The sequence below is a fragment of the Colias philodice genome, chromosome 5 (assembly GCF_061535455.1).
Source record: "Colias philodice isolate Cphi_HAF_F1 chromosome 5, ilColPhil1 Martin Lab GWU primary, whole genome shotgun sequence".
NCBI classification, from domain to species: domain Eukaryota; kingdom Metazoa; phylum Arthropoda; class Insecta; order Lepidoptera; family Pieridae; genus Colias; species Colias philodice.
This window is the reverse complement of record NC_143090.1, coordinates 1955222-1975184: the sequence shown is the minus strand read 5'-3', so window position 1 is coordinate 1975184 and position 19963 is coordinate 1955222. Positions and strand designations below refer to the sequence as shown.

General features: G+C 35.1%; 2 protein-coding genes across 2 annotated transcripts in view; both read right to left on the bottom strand.

The window, feature by feature from the left end:
• The window catches only part of Epg5 (ectopic P-granules autophagy protein 5), a 36484-nt gene extending 20403 nt beyond the window's left edge, over positions 1 to 16081 (bottom strand). The window contains exons 1-16 of the mRNA XM_089695457.1: positions 15885 to 16081; positions 14722 to 15479; positions 13349 to 13631; positions 12747 to 12952; positions 12238 to 12377; positions 11638 to 11783; positions 10360 to 10547; positions 9737 to 9900; positions 9215 to 9360; positions 8843 to 8978; positions 6858 to 7008; positions 5757 to 5976; positions 5350 to 5477; positions 4915 to 5043; positions 3287 to 3437; positions 2618 to 2806 (exon numbers count right to left, since the gene is read on the bottom strand). Coding sequence (XP_089551583.1) covers positions 2618 to 2806; positions 3287 to 3437; positions 4915 to 5043; positions 5350 to 5477; positions 5757 to 5976; positions 6858 to 7008; positions 8843 to 8978; positions 9215 to 9360; positions 9737 to 9900; positions 10360 to 10547; positions 11638 to 11783; positions 12238 to 12377; positions 12747 to 12952; positions 13349 to 13631; positions 14722 to 15479; positions 15885 to 15917 — 3168 coding nt within the window. The 5' untranslated portion in view covers positions 15918 to 16081. The remainder of the gene's footprint in view (positions 1 to 2617; positions 2807 to 3286; positions 3438 to 4914; positions 5044 to 5349; positions 5478 to 5756; positions 5977 to 6857; positions 7009 to 8842; positions 8979 to 9214; positions 9361 to 9736; positions 9901 to 10359; positions 10548 to 11637; positions 11784 to 12237; positions 12378 to 12746; positions 12953 to 13348; positions 13632 to 14721; positions 15480 to 15884) is intronic.
• A 542-nt stretch (positions 16082 to 16623) lies between these two features.
• On the bottom strand, positions 16624 to 18394 carry LOC149488280 (uncharacterized). Its single transcript, XM_089695213.1, has 2 exons — positions 17960 to 18394; positions 16624 to 17183 (listed from the first exon to the last, which is right to left on the bottom strand). The coding sequence occupies exons 1-2, from the start codon at positions 18374 to 18376 to the stop codon at positions 16713 to 16715; spliced, it is 888 nt and encodes a 295-aa protein (XP_089551339.1). The 5' UTR covers positions 18377 to 18394; the 3' UTR covers positions 16624 to 16712.
• Positions 18395 to 19963: the final 1569 nt, after the last annotated feature.

The following is a 19963-nucleotide window of genomic DNA, read 5'->3' as shown; positions in this document are numbered from 1 at the left end:
GAGCATTTCCGCATGCAAGTTGTATCGTAGTTTAGATATATCATAGTTTTGACACATTACAGTTCCAACAAAACCCTCAAATTTTTGAGCAGAGTTGAGCAAGATAATTTAAAAAATGTGCTGTGTTAAGTATTATAGAAAAGGTTAGTTCGTTGATAATTATCATTTCTTCATCATTTACATGGGTGTTGTTAAATGTTAGTAAAAATAAACTTTGACTGTTAATACTTTTGTTCAGTATTTACCTGTATGATTATTGCTTGGTAATTAATATGTATATTTTCATGTCGTATAGCTAATTATAAACATAAGTGTGATGTGAAACTAGCTGGATTTATTTTTACACACTCACAGCCATATATTTTATATTAAAATAGTGTAAATCATAATATTTTTTCACAATTAAAAATATTTCCTTTTTTCTGATGGTGTTGGCATCGAATTAAACCGCGCTGTCGTTTCGTTCACTAAAAGTGATGTTATGAGGACCGAATATGTAGCCGCCTCAACTTACGGAAACGAGATTAACCTGCGCGGCGTTGTCTGTTAGTTATTGTATAGTCGAATTTAACGTTACATGGAAATTGGAATCTAAATATATTATGTATACTTAGGTATATTAAATCTGTACATGAAATATATTTCCTAAATAACTATCACGGGGTGATTAGGGATCGACACTGATGCCAAAGAAGCAAACAGTAAAATTTTTGTCCGTATAACCGGTATAGAAACAAAAACTACTCGACGGATTTAAACGAAACTTGGTACAATTATTTTTCATATTCCTGAGCAGAGCAGTAACTCCATTTTTAAGCTTTCGTCGCGTGTGCAACCTTAATGGTTAAAGCTACACAGAAATCATGTATGAAAGAAATGTTCTCCTTATTATATAAAAAATATCTCCCGACATCATAAATGTCTATCTTTTATGGTTGACTCACAATAACACGTGTAACTTCCGATAGCTTAGGAGTTCGAAGCTTTCTGATTATATTTGTCTATAACACTCTCAGTCCGTTTTAACTCAATTTTTATTTTCATGCATCAGTGCCACCTAAAAAATCTTTATCTCGAAATTCGAGCAAAGCTAAGAAAATGAGAAATAAGAGTTCTCAAGAATCGTTAGAGGTATACTCTAGGCCGAAAACAACACGTGTTATGCCGAGAACCTGAAACCGCTTCACAACGAGAATTGCGGCTCACAGCTGACCGCGAACGGCATGTACTATCCCGTGAGACCGAAATCTTCACTGAGAGGGTATAACGTCTCACAGCTGATCACGGCCGTCACATTTTATCTCGAGAATCTGAAACTTTTACTCAATATGAAGACCGTTTGACAAATGATAGGGTGCACCATAATATTATTCGATCTCTTGAAGATGAACATGAGCATAAGCAATGACTAGAGTAGGGACGCGAATATTACAATTAATTGAGACAAAAACGATTATTAAGTTTGTTTAATGAAAGATTAAGAATTGAAACTATTCGGTCTCTGGAAACGGACGAATAGCGAGAGGCCCCTCTTACTGCAGACAGATTTCGCATAGTCTTAATGACTTAGAGGTAAACATAGAAGATCAATCTACGAATTCGGTGGTGGGGTCCGACAAATATAAAAGTGGGTTTTCTTATAACCTCACAATTGATTACAGATCATCTTCTGTATAGGCGATATTAACGTAGTATGTTATTTTTGTAATAATTTTAAAGTGGAGTAAGGAGTCGGCTTTCGTTTGAAGATACACCGGAACCTTTGAAATCACTACTTTTAGAGGAACATGACGTGCAATCTAAACAGTTCTTAGACAATATTCGCTCTTATAGTAGTGCGTTTCAAATGATCCTTTGGTGCTCAACAATTATCAGAAGGTCCTTTCATGCTTACTTTTAAGATACCAGGTCAAGTTTACCATTTGATAGGATCTCTTTTGCCTGAAGGCCAACCTAAGTTTCTTTAAATATATTTTGTATTCGACTACAACGAATAGTCGAATACAAGAATTATCAATATTTCTCGAATTTAAAACTGAACTCATTTCACAATTTTAGAACATGTTTCATCAGGTTAACATGCTTAGTTTGTGGTACCGAGCGCGAAAGAAAGTCATCGTGTTTTTGTTTTGTTACTATGTAAACTAACGTAATTTAATACTTAGGTACATATTCTATAACGGTGCGCTCAAACTGTTAATCTACATTTAATTTAGATTATTATTTGAAATACTAAGTAATGTAGAATTTAAATCACATTCCTTCATGTTTTCCTCAGATTTTCAATTTTCTCCGATTTTAAGATTTTCAGAGTGTTCAATTTTAATGTAGTTAAATTTTACAAGAGACAATTAAGAACATTCAAAAATAAAGTGTCACGTATTTTTTTTAAACGACGAATGACCTAAAACGACGTAATCGCGGACGAAGTCGCGGGCAACAGCTAGTACATACATATAATGAAAATGAAACAATTGCAAAAACTCATTGATTTTATTACTGTATTTAAACGTTTTTCTTTAAGAAACTGTATTAAGTACTATGTAAAATGTATGTATGTATGATTGATGTACGTGTCTTAAATAATAAATATATTTTTTTTACTAGCACTAACTACCTTGAGGGCGTGGTCCACGTGCACCCTCCCCCCCTCCCCCCTCTGCGCGTGCAGCACGTGCAGCAACCTCGCACTGAGCCCACTCGCTAGCTCAGCCCCGAGAGCCCGACGTAATACACTCTCGCACACTTGTGGGGATGTGTTCGAGTTGCGCACGCATTCGTCTATGTGACGTTTGCTGTTTTTGTCCTGGATATATAATCTAATATCTAATATTTGTTACTCTTTCACGTAAAAACTACTGAACCGATTACAATGAAATTTAGCACACATATAGAGGGTAACTTGGATTAACACATAGGATAGTTTTTTTCCCGGAAATCCCACAAGAACGGGAACTATGCGGGTTTTCCTTTGCAAACGCGGGCGAAGCCGCGGACGGAAATCTAGTTAATCATATTATTAAAGTAAGTTTTATATTAAAAGTCTCGAAGTCTCGAGAGGAACTATTTATGTGAAGAAAAAGTGATTATAACATGTAAAAATACAGTGATGTTGAAATATTTAATAATATTTGTAATATTTATTTCTTTCTTTATTTAAAAAAAATTGTTATAATTAAATACATTTACATTTCTTATTTATAAGTTTATTGAAGTTATAAACCATGAAATCAAAATGAAAAAAAAATAACACAAAATAAAAAATACACATTATAATTAACCATACCTGTAAAAGCACAGCAAGATATCGGTCAAGCGTGTCCCAATCACCCGTAGCTCGTACAGCTGCATCTAAAATGGCGCGACTCGAACCCGAGACCGGCCACAGTGCGTGCATCCACGCTGTTAGTAGCGCTGAACGATATTCTACGTGCGATCTGTAGGAATTTTAGTGAATATGAGCAGAGGCGGCTCGTGACAAAATTTTATGGGTGTTCACTTGAAATAAAACACTGAAAATACATGGTGTAAAGCAGTACATTTATCAAAAAAATTACTTATAAAGGAAATACATACGTCTTTCTTTTTGGTGTGCAAAAATATCTATAACTTAAAGCGACAAGACATTCGTAAATATCTGTTGTTGCTTCATCACAACCACACAACCACCAACCTGTTTTCACATGTTGTTCAGATTTAAACACACGCGTATATGTTTTCGTTTTTGTCGTACATTTTTGCGTAAAATCAAGTTCAGGCCGTGGCGGTCCCTTAGCTTTACATTCAAGCCGAATTTGTAACGTTTTATCACACTTTTTAATGAACGCCACATTATAATTATTGTTCATTTTAACACTCACAAGTAATACTGATAACTACAGGCTATTTCAACACGTATTTTATAATTTTAATTAGAAAATTGCATGAATCGCGCGCGTGCATTGATGATTGAAGTTGACTCGAGAGTCGAGTGTTTGTTTATATTAAAGACGTGGCAACTGGCAACGTCGCAATCGCTGTCCTGCCGGGCGGTGAAAACGAACCGGCAACGTTTGCGGGTGCGGCGCACCGAATTTTGCTACTTTTCCATAGAAAATCTTTTGTTTCACGCGCAGGGCTCTGGCAAAACCCTCTCTTTCACTCCTATTGGATTTCGTATTAGGAAATGTACTAAATCTTTTTTCATTGGAGCGCAATAGTGAGCGCACCGCTTCGCGCGTTACATAATACAGACTTAGGTATTATACAGGTGTATGGGATGATGGAATGATGGATATATTCATGGGTATTAACAGTAGTTTTAAAGATTACGATTGATTTTAAATAGTAATAATTAATGTTAATAATTAAATTAAGGAGTATGATTTTATTATAATTATTTATGGGAGTTCACTGCACCAGCGCTCCTTAGGGCGAGCCGCCTCTGAATATGAGTGATGGACTCGAAGAACCAACATTATTTAATAGGAGAATTTGATGCATAATTCCTGTCGAACCAGAGACTGACCATAGTGCGTGCACCCAGGCTGTTAGTAGCGTTGAACTGTACTCTACTTGTAATTATTTCTGTAATTATTCTAAAAGACTCGAAGGACCAAAAACTTAAATTAAAAAAGTTGAGGTTGAGGAGTTAATTTGGTACATGATTGTTTGTTTCTTTAAAACGATGATACATAATTTGAAAGAAACAGTTTATAAATAGTCATTTAAAGGCATGAGTTTATGCTTTTTTTTTAATGATTAACATTTTTGTCCGTAACAAAAAGGAGACTACACATAAAATATTCTAGCGTTAACTAGCCACCTTTTCAGCTTGAATTTCTTACATGTACATATTTTTATGCAGCACACAACGTTTTTCATCATAAACATAACTTGTACACCATGACAATATAATATATCACAAAATCTAACTTCATATCATCCAACTGCTGCAAGACGACTCTCTGCAATAACTCAAAACCGCTCAACCCACCGCGGCCTAACGCTCGCTGTACGAGATTGGGACCCCAGTTTAGTATTGTCGTTATTGCTTCTGCGAACCTAGAGGAAAAATAAAAAAAATTGGTTTTGGTATAGATTGGAAATTTTATTTTGAGATTGTTTGCAAAGGTTACGAAAAATGATAAATAGAGTTTTGTAAGATATCTTTACTGAACTAAACGATGTGAAATAGGAAATAGGGTTTGATTAAAGTAGGAGATGTATTGCTAAGGCCATAAACCTTTGTGCAGAAAACGTAACTCAAAACAACTACCGAAGTTTGACATTTTTATAGGGTAAAAAAAACTCGAGTTTTTACAAATTATTTTTCAAGTATTTATACTTAAATAAAAAAATTCCACCTACCGGGGAGTAAGTGAGATGGACTCGGGCGAGCTGGCCAGCACAGTGAGCAGCCGCGCCAGGCAGTGCACGGCTTCCACCGGCCGCGATGCTGACAAGCGATATAGCTCATCTGCTGCTGGTCCACATGCCTAAAATAGTGACATATGTGGTCAAAAAGGTGATATTAATGGAAATTTGAACTCTATATTATAGTTTGAAATAAATAAAACTTTTCATTAAAAGGCAGCCCGTCCGAAAATAAGGATTTGTAAGAAGTGGACTTGTGTTCCTACATACAGGAAAAAATAATAGGAACTTATGTTAGAATCACACGAATAGGCAATGTTTACCTTCATAATCACTTGATAATTACACAAAAAACATATAGAATTATCCAGATATTTTAATAAAATCATTAAATAACTCACCAACGGAACACAGTGCCCCCAATCCGTGGCCAATATAGCATACATTGCCCCTAACAAGCTCTCCGGTGGCTTATCCAAACCTGGGGCATCGAGGGTCAAGTGCCAATGCGACCGGTGCAGGTGTAGGGACTTCATTATGCCCCATGCCCACTCGGGGGCGTCGGGGACGAAGTTGTATAGCCACCAGCCGATGAAGAGCTGGCTTTCTAGTGATACGCCGCTGTAAGGTCGGAGTTATTAACTTTATTGAGATTGGCGAAACAAGAAAAGTGTTTTTGAAATTGGACAAAATTGCAGTTAAATACTAAGTTCGTTCTACAGTTTATATAATTACTAGCTGAGCCCCGCGGTTTCACCCGCGTGGCTCAGCTCCTGTTGGTCTTAGCGTGATGATATAATAAAAAGCCTATTAGACTACAAGCCCGCATAGGACAAAAATATGGGTCAAATGAACCACCAGGGGACATATCTAGAACGATAGCAGAGCAAAAAATAATAAGATTCATCACTATGCCGTCACTTGTAAGCTGTCCAACTGAGTGCAGATGAGAATTGAAAAGTACAGGTAGACTCGGTAAATTTTGGTCATATATTTTTGTACGGCATTCTTAACCATCGATAGATCCATTAAAAATAATAAGAAACCGCTCAGTGCCGTACAAAAATGTTGGTCCACCAAGTCGGAATTTTTATTTAATTTCCGAGAGTTACCGGGGGTAAATTTGGTCATTTGACCATGTACGGCATCTGTGTCATACTATTGCTATACTGCTTTTAATCCATTATTCCACAACGCCGTACAAAAATCATGGGGACAAGGGGAAAAAATCGAGAGTTGTAATCCCCTCTCTTTCCCCACTCCAGGGGGTCATTATGACCCCTGGTGGTTCATTTGACCCATATTTTTGTCCTATGCGGGATTGTAGTCTATATAGCCTTCCTCGATAAATGAACTTTCTAACACCGAAAGAATTTTTCAAATCGGACCAGTAGTTCCCGAGATTAGCGCGTTCAAACAAACAAACAAACTCTTCAGCTTTATAATACATATTAGTATAGATTATTGTAACTAAAAACTTTATAACTATGACAATATCTAACCTATGTGGCGTATAATCCAAGTCCAATAACAAGTATTGTATCAATTGCGGGCATCTCTCTGTCCAGTTGTCCAAAACAGATCGAATCTCACCCGTTGTGGGCCGCCATTTTGACAAGCATAAGTGCTGCACTAGTGACGCATCTGATTCTCCTTGAAAATGGGGATTTATTATTATTTTTGTAACGATAAAAGCGCATAAATCTTTGAAAATTAAGCAAATAAAAAATAACTAACTTCAAAATAAATAAAATACCAGAATAAACATTATCTTAACAGCACGTGTTTAATTTTTTGAAGTGAAACTTCTTTAGGCGCGTTAAGAGTAAAATTTCAAGGTCGCGTCGTGAAAATACCAAATCTTGAATCTTACCAAAGAAGTTTCACTTCGACATGTGTGCTTGGCACACACGCTCTTATTTCTCTTGCCAATTGTGCAGAATCTGGTAATGCATTAAAAACTTCTTAAGTATTGCGAATTAACCCTTCAATTCCCAGTGTCACCTGTAGGTGACAGTAGTTTAATATTTTTTTTCTACCACATGAAAATTTATTTTTTAATTCTACCACGTTTGTAGCTAAGCTTATTAGTTGAACTATTCATGTTTTTTTTTTCTGGCAAAGCTAACCTTATGATATTTAGCAAATTTGTTTAGTTGTTTCGCGCGTACTTGAAGTAGTCAGAGTTTGTGTGATTCCTTGAAGTATAAAGTGATATAACAATGTCCCGGCAGTAAGTATTGCTTTTTTTCTTATTATATATAATAAATGAATGTATTAGCTATAATATAAATATATTTTATGCTAAAAATAACTAATAGCATCTTCACTACAGCACTGAAAATATGCCGTGTCACCTGGAGGTGACACTGGGCATTATAATAACTTTATTATTCCGAATTCATTGTAAGTAATAACAAGACTGTTGTTTATATTTTGTCTTATTGCTATGTTGTGATATTGTTTTAGAGCTTATTTACGTATTACAGGTTGATGTTAGATAAGATTGCCGAGGAGTTGCACGCCGAAGAAGACCCAGGCGATATTATTTTATTTCCTCCTGATGATGGTGTGGTGACTGACGAAGATAGTGGAGACGAAAATGACGCTAGTATTTTTCATATTTTAGTCGCATGTTTTGGTCACAAGTATAATGTCAAAATAGAACTTCCGTCTCTGGAGAAAATTGTGTACATGACGAGGAAGATCAAGTCGAAATACCGAAGAAAAAAGATATTAGAAAGCTTCTGATGAAATTATTACCGCCAAGTGGCATGACAACAGCATCGTTACCATTGTATCCAACTAACACGGATTGGATTCTATCATAAAAGTAGATCGCATTGGATTTGTGGATAAAAAACGGGTTTTGGCATAGAAGCAGCTTGCCAAAATGCATGGCTGATCAAAGGGCTGATGGAAACTAACTGGACCTACTACGATTTCAACCAACCGTAACGATACAACCGTAATTCTGCCTGGGGCATTTCAGCACAAATGAGAGTGCCCACAGAAGTGAGGAGTGCTGGATCTGTGGATGACCACTCGGCATTCGATTGCTCACAGTGAAGATGCAGGTACTATCACCAACGCACTAGAAAAATGTGCGCCAAGTGCAATATCGGTTTACTTCTAAAGTGTTGGTACATGTTCCACAAAAAATAAGTTATGTATTTTTTTTCTACTTGTTCATAAATAAATATTATTAAAATAAAAATCGATATTTTATTTTACCAAAAAAAGAAAAACCTCGTTAGTCCTTTAGAGTCCTAAGTTAAAACAATGCCCAGTGTCACCTGTAGGTGACACCCCCATAAAAAAGATGGGGGGTAGAATTAATTTTTTTGTTCTTTGTTTTTGTCTTCGCCAGATGTATCTAAACTATTTCAGTAAAAGAGAAATGCAAAATTGCTATTAATTTAGACATGGGAATTGAAGAGTTTTACACAAAAAATTTACATTTTTATTGATATTTTTTTATACATACCATGTGTAATATCAGCAAATATATGAAAAGCGATGGTATGTAAATATGGATGTACTTCCAATAGCCTCGCTAATTCAGTGCGCGCTGATTCTATGCATCCACATTTAACTGTAGAAGACTTGTGTTTTATACCACTCTGAAAACGCAAAAATCCATATTTTATTACTTATTATAATTCTTAAGAAAAAAAATTAAGATGACGATAAAATGATATGTACTTTAAATTATTCAAGATTCAAGACAAACAATTCCACACTCGAGACAAGCACATAATAACATTATCAATTGATAAAATAGTCACACAAAAAAAAAATTAAAAGTTTAATCCATGTCATTAATATTTTTCTTTCATCCAAGCAATGTGCATCCTACCTGAAACAAAAAGTCAAGCACGTGTCTGGCGAGTTCATGATCGCACTCTCTATCTATCGCGGCTTGTGTGACGATGCGCACGCGCAGATCGCACGGTAATACTGGCATTTCAATATTTAGGGCTTCTATTCGTTGTGGGGTTTTGTCTGAAAAGGTTTGGTTAATTTCAATAAAATATGGTAGAAGAAGCGGGTTCGATTTTTTTTTATTCCTTAAAATGTATATCAATAAAATATTCAAGGGTTGCAATTAAAATTGACTATGTAAGTTTTAAACGGATATAAAAAATAATTTGTTTAATTAGTAACATCAAGAAGGAATACATAAGTTTAGTGCAGGCGAAACAAAAACTTTAACCGTGAGATCGGGTATATTTAATTTACCGGCTGTTCTAATTCATGTTTTTTTTTAAACAACTTTATTTTGTAAATCGACAATCGATATTTTTTGATGATTTTTTTTCCGAAAGTACTTCCAAGAAAAGAAGATATTCTGATGGCTGATGCAGAATACAAAACTCACCATGCAATTTCTGGAAGGCCAAACAATATTCTCTAGCTGTATCCTCCGTGAGCAAAGTGGCGGGCAGTCTGTGTAACTCCTCCCCCATTATAGACACACCGGACGCGAAGCACGCTTCTAACTCTGATAAGATGCTGGCTTCTAAGTCCTTGCTGTATGTGGGACTGGGAAATAGAAAAAATAAAAGACTTGAGAGGTGTCAAAGGGCACCCGGATGGAACGAAGTTCTTTTCTCGATGAGATAGAGACAGAAAGAGAAACACGCTGCACGGTTTACAACTATAACAAAAAATGTCGTTACAACTTTTTGTATAAGTATTTTTTTTTTCGTCTAGCCCCGTTTCGCAACACGCGATAAGGAACTTCGGTCCAAAAAGATTTAAAAATGTTTGTATTTAAAAAAAAAGAACACGCGGCTACGCAAGATCTACCCTGAGTATTTATGTAGAGATTGCTTATTTTAACGTATCTAGAATGATCATGTGTGTGGTTATATAGAGCGTGCTATGAACTGCACGTAGAGTACAATACTATAGATCGCTCATGTAGAGCTTACGCAAGACACCTAGAGAATGAATGTAGAGCGCATTAAAGGTAGAGTTGACATATAGAGACACACCCACCTGGAGCGCAGGTGCAGCGCGGCGAGCGCCCTTAGCGCGCCCCCCGCCAGCCCGCGCATGCGCGCCCGCAGCCGCTCGTACCGCTCCGGCGCGCGGCACACGTGCAGCAGCGCGCGTACGCCACAGCACGCTTTGCGCACACCATGCCCACCAGTAGCATCGCCCCATGAGCTACTATCACTTAAATCCTGTCCAAAAAATTGGTTGTCTGTAAAGTCGGTTTACTGACGATACTTGAACGTGACAACGTCCGATTGTGCCTCTTTGTCGCTCGTTCCGCGCTCTCGCTCACACTCAAAGCCTTACATGGAACGCCTCAGAGCGAGGTAACGCCGCTAAGTCATGTTTTTTCGTGCGTGCAGCCGGCTCTATCGAATTATAAGACGTTGTCGCGTCAAAAAGAAATCGCTATTTAGCGGCGACCGCCTTTCGCCCAAAGTGATTATCACACTGCCACGCACGACGCAATCAATGCGCATTAACATTGCTTGAAATTATATCCGTTTGTATAGAAAGCACGCACAGTCAAACACCAATCACCATCCACGCACGTTAATTCAAATCATACGCCTGCAAGTGGAGAAACATATACACAGGCACGAAGGTGCGGACGAGACGCAGCTACGGTACATAGAGCACCGCAGTGCCGAACCGAAATGAGTCAGAGCGGAGCGTTGACACGGAATATACAGCGTGATGCGTGTCAGTATGATTATCAGTTACATTAATCTTATATTATTTTTCTTTTCAGATCTCATTCATCAATCATTTGTTACATTTAGACTATCATTTATATATAGAACGAAAAGGATAGGGCCTAGAATGCTGCACTGTGGAACGCCACATTTTGAATATTTGTATTCCGTATAAGTTACAACTTTATTCATTTCACTAATGTTAGAAAATAGAAATCACAACACATTGTTGTCTATTATATAGATAAGAAGCTAACCAATTAAATGTTGGACCTCATACCAGGATTTTCTAACTTTTTCAGTAAACATTGGTGAGATACAAAATCAAATGCTTATGTTAAGTCAAAGAAAAGTCCTGTTAACTTATTTTTATTGATACTATGCACTCTCAGAGCGAACTAAAATGGCGTCACCGGGGATGACGTAATATCGTAAGATCGGAAATTCTTGCGGTGCGTTCGTGCGAATTCGTAGATAGTTGCGATGCGATGCGAATTCACAGTTTTGTGTGGGAGCCCTAAGCCACCAAAAAAATCGCATTTTCAACCTAATAAAAAAAACTTCCAAAATCACCATAACTTACCGCTCTCATAAACAGCACGATCCTCGCCACCAGATCCCTGAGCGGCAAAGCGTTGATCAACATGAGTAGATCCCTCTCCCTGAGCCTCCCCTCCCCCACCGCACCACCATCCCCTTTTATATCCACTTCCTCCCATGCGTCTAAATCTTGACAAACATACAGAAATATCCTTGTTAGTTATTAAAGAGTAAGGACTTATGGAATCGTGTGATATTTTCATTTCCATGACTGTTAAACAAATAAATATTTTGATGTAAATTTCAAAACTAAAACATATAAAGTAAGTGCTAAATTTAATTTATCTGCACATTTATTTACGTGATAGAATAGCTTAAACTTACACAGAAAGGACTCTGAATCTAAAAATACATTGACAGTGATGAGAAATGTTGATGATAAAAGATACAATATTAATGCTGTTGAGAAAAAATGTGATTGTGACGCTCAATGTTGTGACGTAAATAGTACTGCTGTTTAAAGATATTGTAATTTTGTTGAACATAGTGCTATTGTTGAAAGAAACGTTGTTTGTTTTGAAACTACTGATAAGAAATTATTTCATTATCATTCAAATAATTTCTCATAATGATGACAACTTACCCTCAGTACACTCCGTAGCATTATCCAGCGAAGGTCTAGAGAGCAGTACGTCTAAAAGGGCTACTAGGGTTGCGGCTGAGCTGGTGTCACTCACGCGCATGCGTATTACTCGCCCCGCCCATTGGACCGAGCGGCTCTGTCTGAAGAAATTTTATAATTTCAACAGATGATGATGTGGCATGTAGCTATTATATTCGGTAATAGAAGAAATAGTAAATAGAATAGGTATATGTAGTCCCGGGAATATTCTACATGTAGTGTTGCATATTAAGTTTAATCTTGATATCAACATATCAAAATTACTAAGTAAAATTATTACAGTACATAGTTTAACAAATCAAAAAAAAACAGTCTTGATTTCCCGTGAATTAGTATTTTTTGTGGAAAAACTGAAATAGAAATATTTTTGGATTTCATGGAATAATTGACTATCTGCCAACCAATCAAATAAAATTCTAAGGCTAAAATTAACAGCAACATCTTATACTCAACAAATAACCCATAATCACCTAAAAAGATGATGTACAACAAACAGCAGCTGTCGCAGATCGCGCTCGTCCACCAGCCCATCAGCGAGCAAAGCGGCCCAGCGCTGCAGCGCTTCAGGGTACACGCTGACGCCGTCGCTGAGACGCAGCGCTTGAAGGATCAGCGTCAGCGCTTCGCGGATCTCGCTTTTGTTGCTTTTTATTGTTTCCGATATTAGTTCTTCTATCTGGAAGTCAAAGAGTATATAATTACTATGTTTAAATGTGTTTGGAATTTGTAAAAGTCAATTAAAGCTAGTTTTAAACGAGTTTTGTAATTGTATTGAGTAAATATTACAAGATTTTGAGAAAATAACAGAATGAAATAGAGAAATAGTAAAGAGGGACAGTATTTATATTATATTATATATTATATTATAAATTTTAATTAGGACTTCACAGAGCATTCATCAAAACGCCATCTAGTGAGTAAAAGATGTATTACTTTTTGTGACTGTATGTAGTGAAGTATCCGTTCATTTGTTTTACTATAAATTATGTTAACGTACTAGCGCGTAAATATTATTTATTTTACCCTAGACATAGATTAATTCTAATTTCTAATAATTAAAAGCTATACATACCCGAAAATGTGCCAACAAAGCCGCATGTTGGTGATGACAATAACCCTCTTGTACATTTCGTAACAACCCTTCAAGCCGTAACTTAGCAACAGGGAGCCTGTCCTTCTGCAGCTCAGCATGATCATACACCGCACGAAGATCTACATTCGCTCCACAAGGACACTTCTCTGATATTGTTATACTTTTTTTTTCTATTCTCCACAGTAATTCTCTTCTCTTTTCTTCTTCGGTGAATCCACAGTTTATTGTTATCCTCTCTCGCTCTAAAGCTGATAGCGATGATCTATGTATAAAGAAATGTATTGTATGTTTGTATTTAATTTTATGAAAGTTACAGTTATTTTAAGTTCTAATTCTAAACTAAAAAGAATGTGTGTGCCGAGCACACGTCTCAGAAGTAAAACTTCTTTGGCAAGATCCAAAGATACCAAAATCGTCGCCTTACTCCATGACGTGACGGAATTGCCTTGACGCGACCTTGAAATTTTACTATCAACGCGCCTAGAGAAGTTCCACTTCAAAAATGTCATATTTGATAATGGTCAAAACTGCTATTGTTCAGTAATTATTCAAAGATATTTTGTTTATATTTATAAATTTAAAAACAAACTAAATTATACAATATGATAAGTGAAATAAGTGAGTCACTTTGTTGTTTTGCAAAAACCTTTAGTTACAATTGTTTAGTAATTGACCATAAAGATAAATAACATTCAGATAGTGAAAATATTTATACCTACTTCAAACCATCTATGAATATCAATGTTAATTTGACCTTTATAATGTTATTAACCTTTCAAAAAATATACAAAATGCATGAATTATTTGTCATTTAATTAAATTTAAGTTTTAAATACTTTAGATATGAATGTGAAATATGTATGAATTGTAATATATTATATTATATAAAATATGTTGATGCATTTTATATATAATATTTTTCTGATCCACTAACTATATTTCAATCTTTCAATCGCTCTAGCGGGTCACGAGTGGCTGAATTGGTCAGGCATCCGCCCCGGTTTGGCGCAAAAGGATGCGGGTTCGAGTCCCGCCTCGTGATCGATTTTTTTCTATTCTTTATATAAATTAAAACATTATGACCGCCTCCTCTGTACAGTGGTTGACGCGTGAGCGTAACACCGAGGGGTCCTGGGTTCGATTCCCGGTGGAGACGAAGAAAAAAAAATGTCTTGGTCTGGTAGGACACAGAAGGCTGATCACCTACTTGTCCCTAAAGAAAACCGATCAGTGAAAGAGATATATAATGCATGCATCTGCCCCTTACCCCACTAGGGACATGGGACTTCACACTTTTGAATGCCATTAAACCAAAAATATCAAATTCAATTGATTATATGTTATACACTCACCTAAATGTAGACAGTAGATCAACTAAAGGATGCTCTGGTCCACTCAATGGTCCGGTTTCAACATCCATTTCAGCTTTATCACTCATTGCTCTAACTTCAGCCATTTCTCTCCCTCCAAAAATTCTTATTGCCTCTTCTAAAGGCATACATGCTACTTTGGCCTTTTTTACTATAACCTGATCAACATATGATTCTGTTATTTGTGCTGTTTGTTTTATTTCGGTTACATCAAGTAAGGGGGCTGACGGAATTGTGTTTTCTTCTACATTTTCAATAGCATTTATTTCAACCGGATCTATAGGTTGCTCTTGCACATTATGTATTTCTTGATTTGTTATTTGTATCCTTTGCAATCTTTTATTTAAATCATGATATGTATTTCCTATTTCATTAAAACCTAATTCTGTGGCAGTTTTGACATTTAAATTAGGTAAAGCTTGAGCTGTATCGCTACTGTCTTCAATGCTTATCTCTTTTTCAACTTCAATTGTATTTTCACAAATTTCTTCTTTAGCTACTTTTGGACCTATATTTTCTAATAAGTTTATTTCTACACTTAAAGTTTTATCTTTATCACTTGCTTCAGGCATAACATTTTCATCTGGTATTGATTCATTTAAATCATCCTGAATTGTGCTTGATATTTCTAGTAAACTACTTTCTATATCTATATTTACTTCATCTGTAACTTCCTTGAAACATGTCTCAATGTTTTGCTCTTGAGAAGCTTTTGTATTTTTAACTTTTGATTTCTTTTTCTGAAATAATAATAAGATGTGGTTGCTTGAAAAATGAGACATTACTCACAACACATGGACTTTTCTCTACATGATCCTAATTTATTATTTAAATATGTAATATTTACATGATATCTAAACTATTTTTTTAACTCAGAATTTGAAACATTTTAAAAGCAGTTCAAAGTTAATGTTCTACTAATTCTCATTATTCAGCTTATTTCTACATTACTTCGCATGAAAATAATCCATTAGTTTCATAATAACAAGTACTCACAATCAATATTCAATAGCACTTATAGATCTCTAAATAAAGAATCTATCTAATTCTAGTCTAAATGTGTATCTTATTATATTTCAAGTAGCGGTTTCTACGCATTATTATAATAAGTATTAATACAAAAACAAAGAACGAATTATAAATACCTCTTTTCGTTTATCTTTTACTAAGGTCGCCATTGTATTACACTAAATTAAAACAATAAGTTGAAATAATTACAAGAATAATAACTTATTGCTATTGCCAGGCAATGTTTGTTAAAATTTTCTACGTAAAACAAAACCATTTTCTCAAGTAACTTTGTTTTATTTTGATGAAACATCTGATTTTCAAAACTTCAAAAATCAAATGTCAATATTATGTCAAAGTTATGTCAACAGTATACAATGGGTTGCAAAGGTTGCAAGTATAAAATATAAAAGTAAGTCGTATTTACTCGAGTATTTACTTGTATAATTAGTTCTTGCCAATTTTTGCAAAGGTTCTTGCACGGTTCTTGTATCATCAAAATATAGTTATATTAATTACTAGCTTTCCGCCTGCGGCTTCGCCCGCGTTTTCAAAGAAAAACCCGCATAGTTCCCGTTCCCGTGGGATTTCCGGGATAAAACCTAGCCTATGTTACTCGTGGATAATGAAGCTTTCGAATGGTGAAAGAATTTTTAAAATCGGTCCAGTAGTTTATGAGCCTATTCATTACAATCAAACAAACAAACAAACAAAGTTTTCCTCTTTATAATATTAGTGTAGATTATCTTCTTGCCTTATCTTTATCAGAGAAAAAAAAATGTTCTTGTATCAAATTTTAATTATTCATTTTTGAATGAGTTCTCTCCATGGAACATAAATGTGTGCTGATAAAAATAGGTTATTATAACAAAAAAATAATGCAAATACACTAAAACTTGTTTAATCTTAGTATAATATATATATACAATTTTTAACACGATACTGAATTAAGTACTTATGTACTTTCAAGTATCATTTTGTTCCTGATACATTGAATTCTCTTCATCATACTGGTTATTACCCGTTGGGGTAACAATGAAAATGGGAGATTTTATCTTCCTTGGTTGAGCTGGTGATATAGAATCTGAGTAATTCACGTGCGATGATTCCATTTTTGCGTTAAATATTAGGTTATCTATTTCATGCATAACAACGTCTCGTTGATGCTCGTCCAGCCTTCTTAATTTTTTAGCAAGTAATTGACAATATAAATCACATTCATCTAGCTCTTGTCTATCAAAGTTATAACTTTGTTCATGTGAACTATCGCTTATTGCTTTCTTTGCGTTTCGATTTATTTGATGTTGATGCTTCAGTATTGGTTTTCTTAGTGGTGGTTTATGCTGCTTCACAGTACCCTGTCGTTCGGAAGTCGATGGGTTTGATATAGTTTGTAACGGGTCGCCCGTCTGACTCGTATTGTATGTGTCATAGAACTGAAACAAAGATACATTTGAAAAATAAATATATTTTAATAATTCCGTTAGTTCATCTTAAGCATATACGAACACAAGTATGTATAATTTCTAATAAAGCTAGGTTTGCTTCTAGTATAAAATAATATGCTAATACTTAATAGGTATCAAAATCGTTATAGTCCCACTCTAAGGTCCCACTATAAGAATTACATGATCTAGATTCTAGACAGACTTGTACCGAGAATGTGTGCACGCATGACGCAACTGATAAGCATAATGTATCGACTCGTCGCAAATAGGATCGACTTCTTTTCACTCTACACATACTACATAGGGACTTAGTATTAGTGACAAGCACTAAGCTCTTAGTTACTACCAACTTACTAATCCCGTGTAAACCGAGCATTACACAGGTCACTCATTTTCCTGCGAACTTCGTACAATGAAATACGAATATTGTATTAATCTATACATCTTATGTCCACACTCCAGAGTATAAAAAGACATTAGACAATATTATAATGAATCATAGGAATTATAGGATTTTATTGCATTAACCTATCTACAATAATTTCGCTATTTTTTACAAAGACGAATTATTGAACTATTAATAACTAAATAAATATATAACACATAACAGGTGTATATATATTATGATAAAGCTCTAAATCTATAATATGTATTACCTTGTAAATACCTTAATTAATTAGGCTCAACATCTAAATAATTAAATAGTACCTAGTGATTTAAACTTTTTCTTTAATAGGTATAATTAACAATAATTATTTAAATACCTCTGTTTCACTTTGATGTGTGCTATCACACTCATATCTCTCGCCAAGAAAACTCTCCATTGCCGAAAACGGAAACCAAGAAGTCTGGTAGTCGGGATTCTTTCTCTTTCTCTTAATATGGTTCCGAAACGCCGTCATCAAAGACTCTTTTTTCTTTTTTAAGTCAACAACAGTACATTCTATACTCATGTTTTCTCGTATACGTTCCCATGCTTCGGTAACTTCATTTCTGTTTTTATGTGAAGCGTGTTTTGGATCCCATATGATTTCTTCATTCTTGTATAGTTCCACAAATTCCAAAATGTGGTCATTTGACCAAAACATTACAAATGTTGGACAATTATTACTCTCAACGCCAATACACAACAACGAGCGGAGTGCGACCAAAGCTCTCCCTTTGTAGCGAGTCACTGCCATCGGCCTCGTCACGTGACGTGTGACGTGACGTCACTGCGTGCTTTGATTAGCGTCGATTGTGGCGTCGACCAATGGCTGGCTCGCAATCCCAAGCCATTAGCCAACCTTTGTTTACGATTGCGTTGGCCTCGTTCACAACACAAAATATGCGATCAATTCGCCAAGTCGTTTTGACAAACATTTATGCATGCACTTTCAAAACAAAATTATATAATCTCATATTATTAGTATTTACTAAATGGTATTCAATATTCGTACTTAATAATCGGCCGTATCACGTATATTTAGGTAAGTAATTTAATTTATGAATTCTGAAACACTAACTTTTTGCACGCCTCATAAGCGAAGCGTTGAGGTGGGTACTACTGTCACTTCGCGCAAAACATCTGATTTTTCAAACTTAAAATGTCTTTATGTATCATACATTGCACTTGTAAGATAATACATACACACACATATTAAGAAAAAACACTATTTTTAACGTTCATGATATTTTTGATGTCATTTTTGTTATTTAAACTAGTTAAAAAACAGTTTAAAAAAGTTCTGTCTTGGACGTCCGTGTGTCTGTATGTGCGGATCCTTTTTCTTGTTAACACGATAGCGACCGAAATACTTTACTAATCGAGTCTTTTTTTTTCTCTTACGCTTGAGTATGCTCAGGAATAGAACCCTTTCATTTTTCAGGGTCTGATTCGATGTGGTTTAATTGTTATTAAATAAACAAAAATAATAATTAATAAATATTTATTAAAAAAAAATTATGAGGCGTGCACTTTTGGATTTTCCAAATTATTTTTTAATTATTAACTTTTTCAGTTATTCGCTCTTTGCTCAGTGGCCAGTACTTATAGATAATATATTTTTCTGTTTTCCAAAAATCTACAACGCTATCATATTTTTTTTTTTCATCAAAAAGACCTTACAAAATAAAATTAGCTAGACTGTACCTTTTTTTAATTTCAAATCAAACTTTTGTTAGCTCGTAAAAACTAATTAAAACAACAATTTTTAACAATAAGTAGGTACATACCTATTAATAATTTAATAATTATTGTAGGTACCTAATCATTGAGAATAAATTGCGGTAAAAGTTCAAATTCAGTTCATGGAGTCATGGACCCATTCATGGACCACGGTATTTTGCTTTCTATAGAGAAATACATACCTAGTTACTTAGATGATTAAATCTATTTCAAACGATTTACCAAAATGGTTTTAGGAATGTGAATATAGGTACCTATATATACTATATACTTAAGTACCTAACGCGGGACTAGCTAATTAATAATTTATTACTTCGGGTAAACATTCATCATCTGCAGAATCCCAATCCGAGAGCTTCATTATGAATTCCAACTCAAGTCATTTTCACCATCATTAGTTGACAAAAATCTATGTGATTTAAAGTCATAATAGTAACCAAAATAACTGGACATTGGACGCTGTTACCGAGAAAAAAAATGAATAGGGTCCGAATATTGGGATCTACTGTTAGTTGTCTTAGAGTAAAGATTACTTAGTTGTATTCATAAAATACCTATGTGTCTTCGTCAATACTGGTCAAGACGTTAGTCCAGTTAAAAG

Excerpts from the sequence above, each read along its gene's own strand:
- LOC149488280 (XM_089695213.1), bottom strand. The coding sequence starts at position 18,376 with ATGGCAGTGACTCGCTACAAAGGGAGAGCTTTGGTCGCACTCCGCTCG. Across the intron at positions 17,184-17,959 it reads CACATCAAAGTGAAACAGAG|TTCTATGACACATACAATAC; the intron begins GTATTTAAATAA and ends TCTTTGTTTCAG.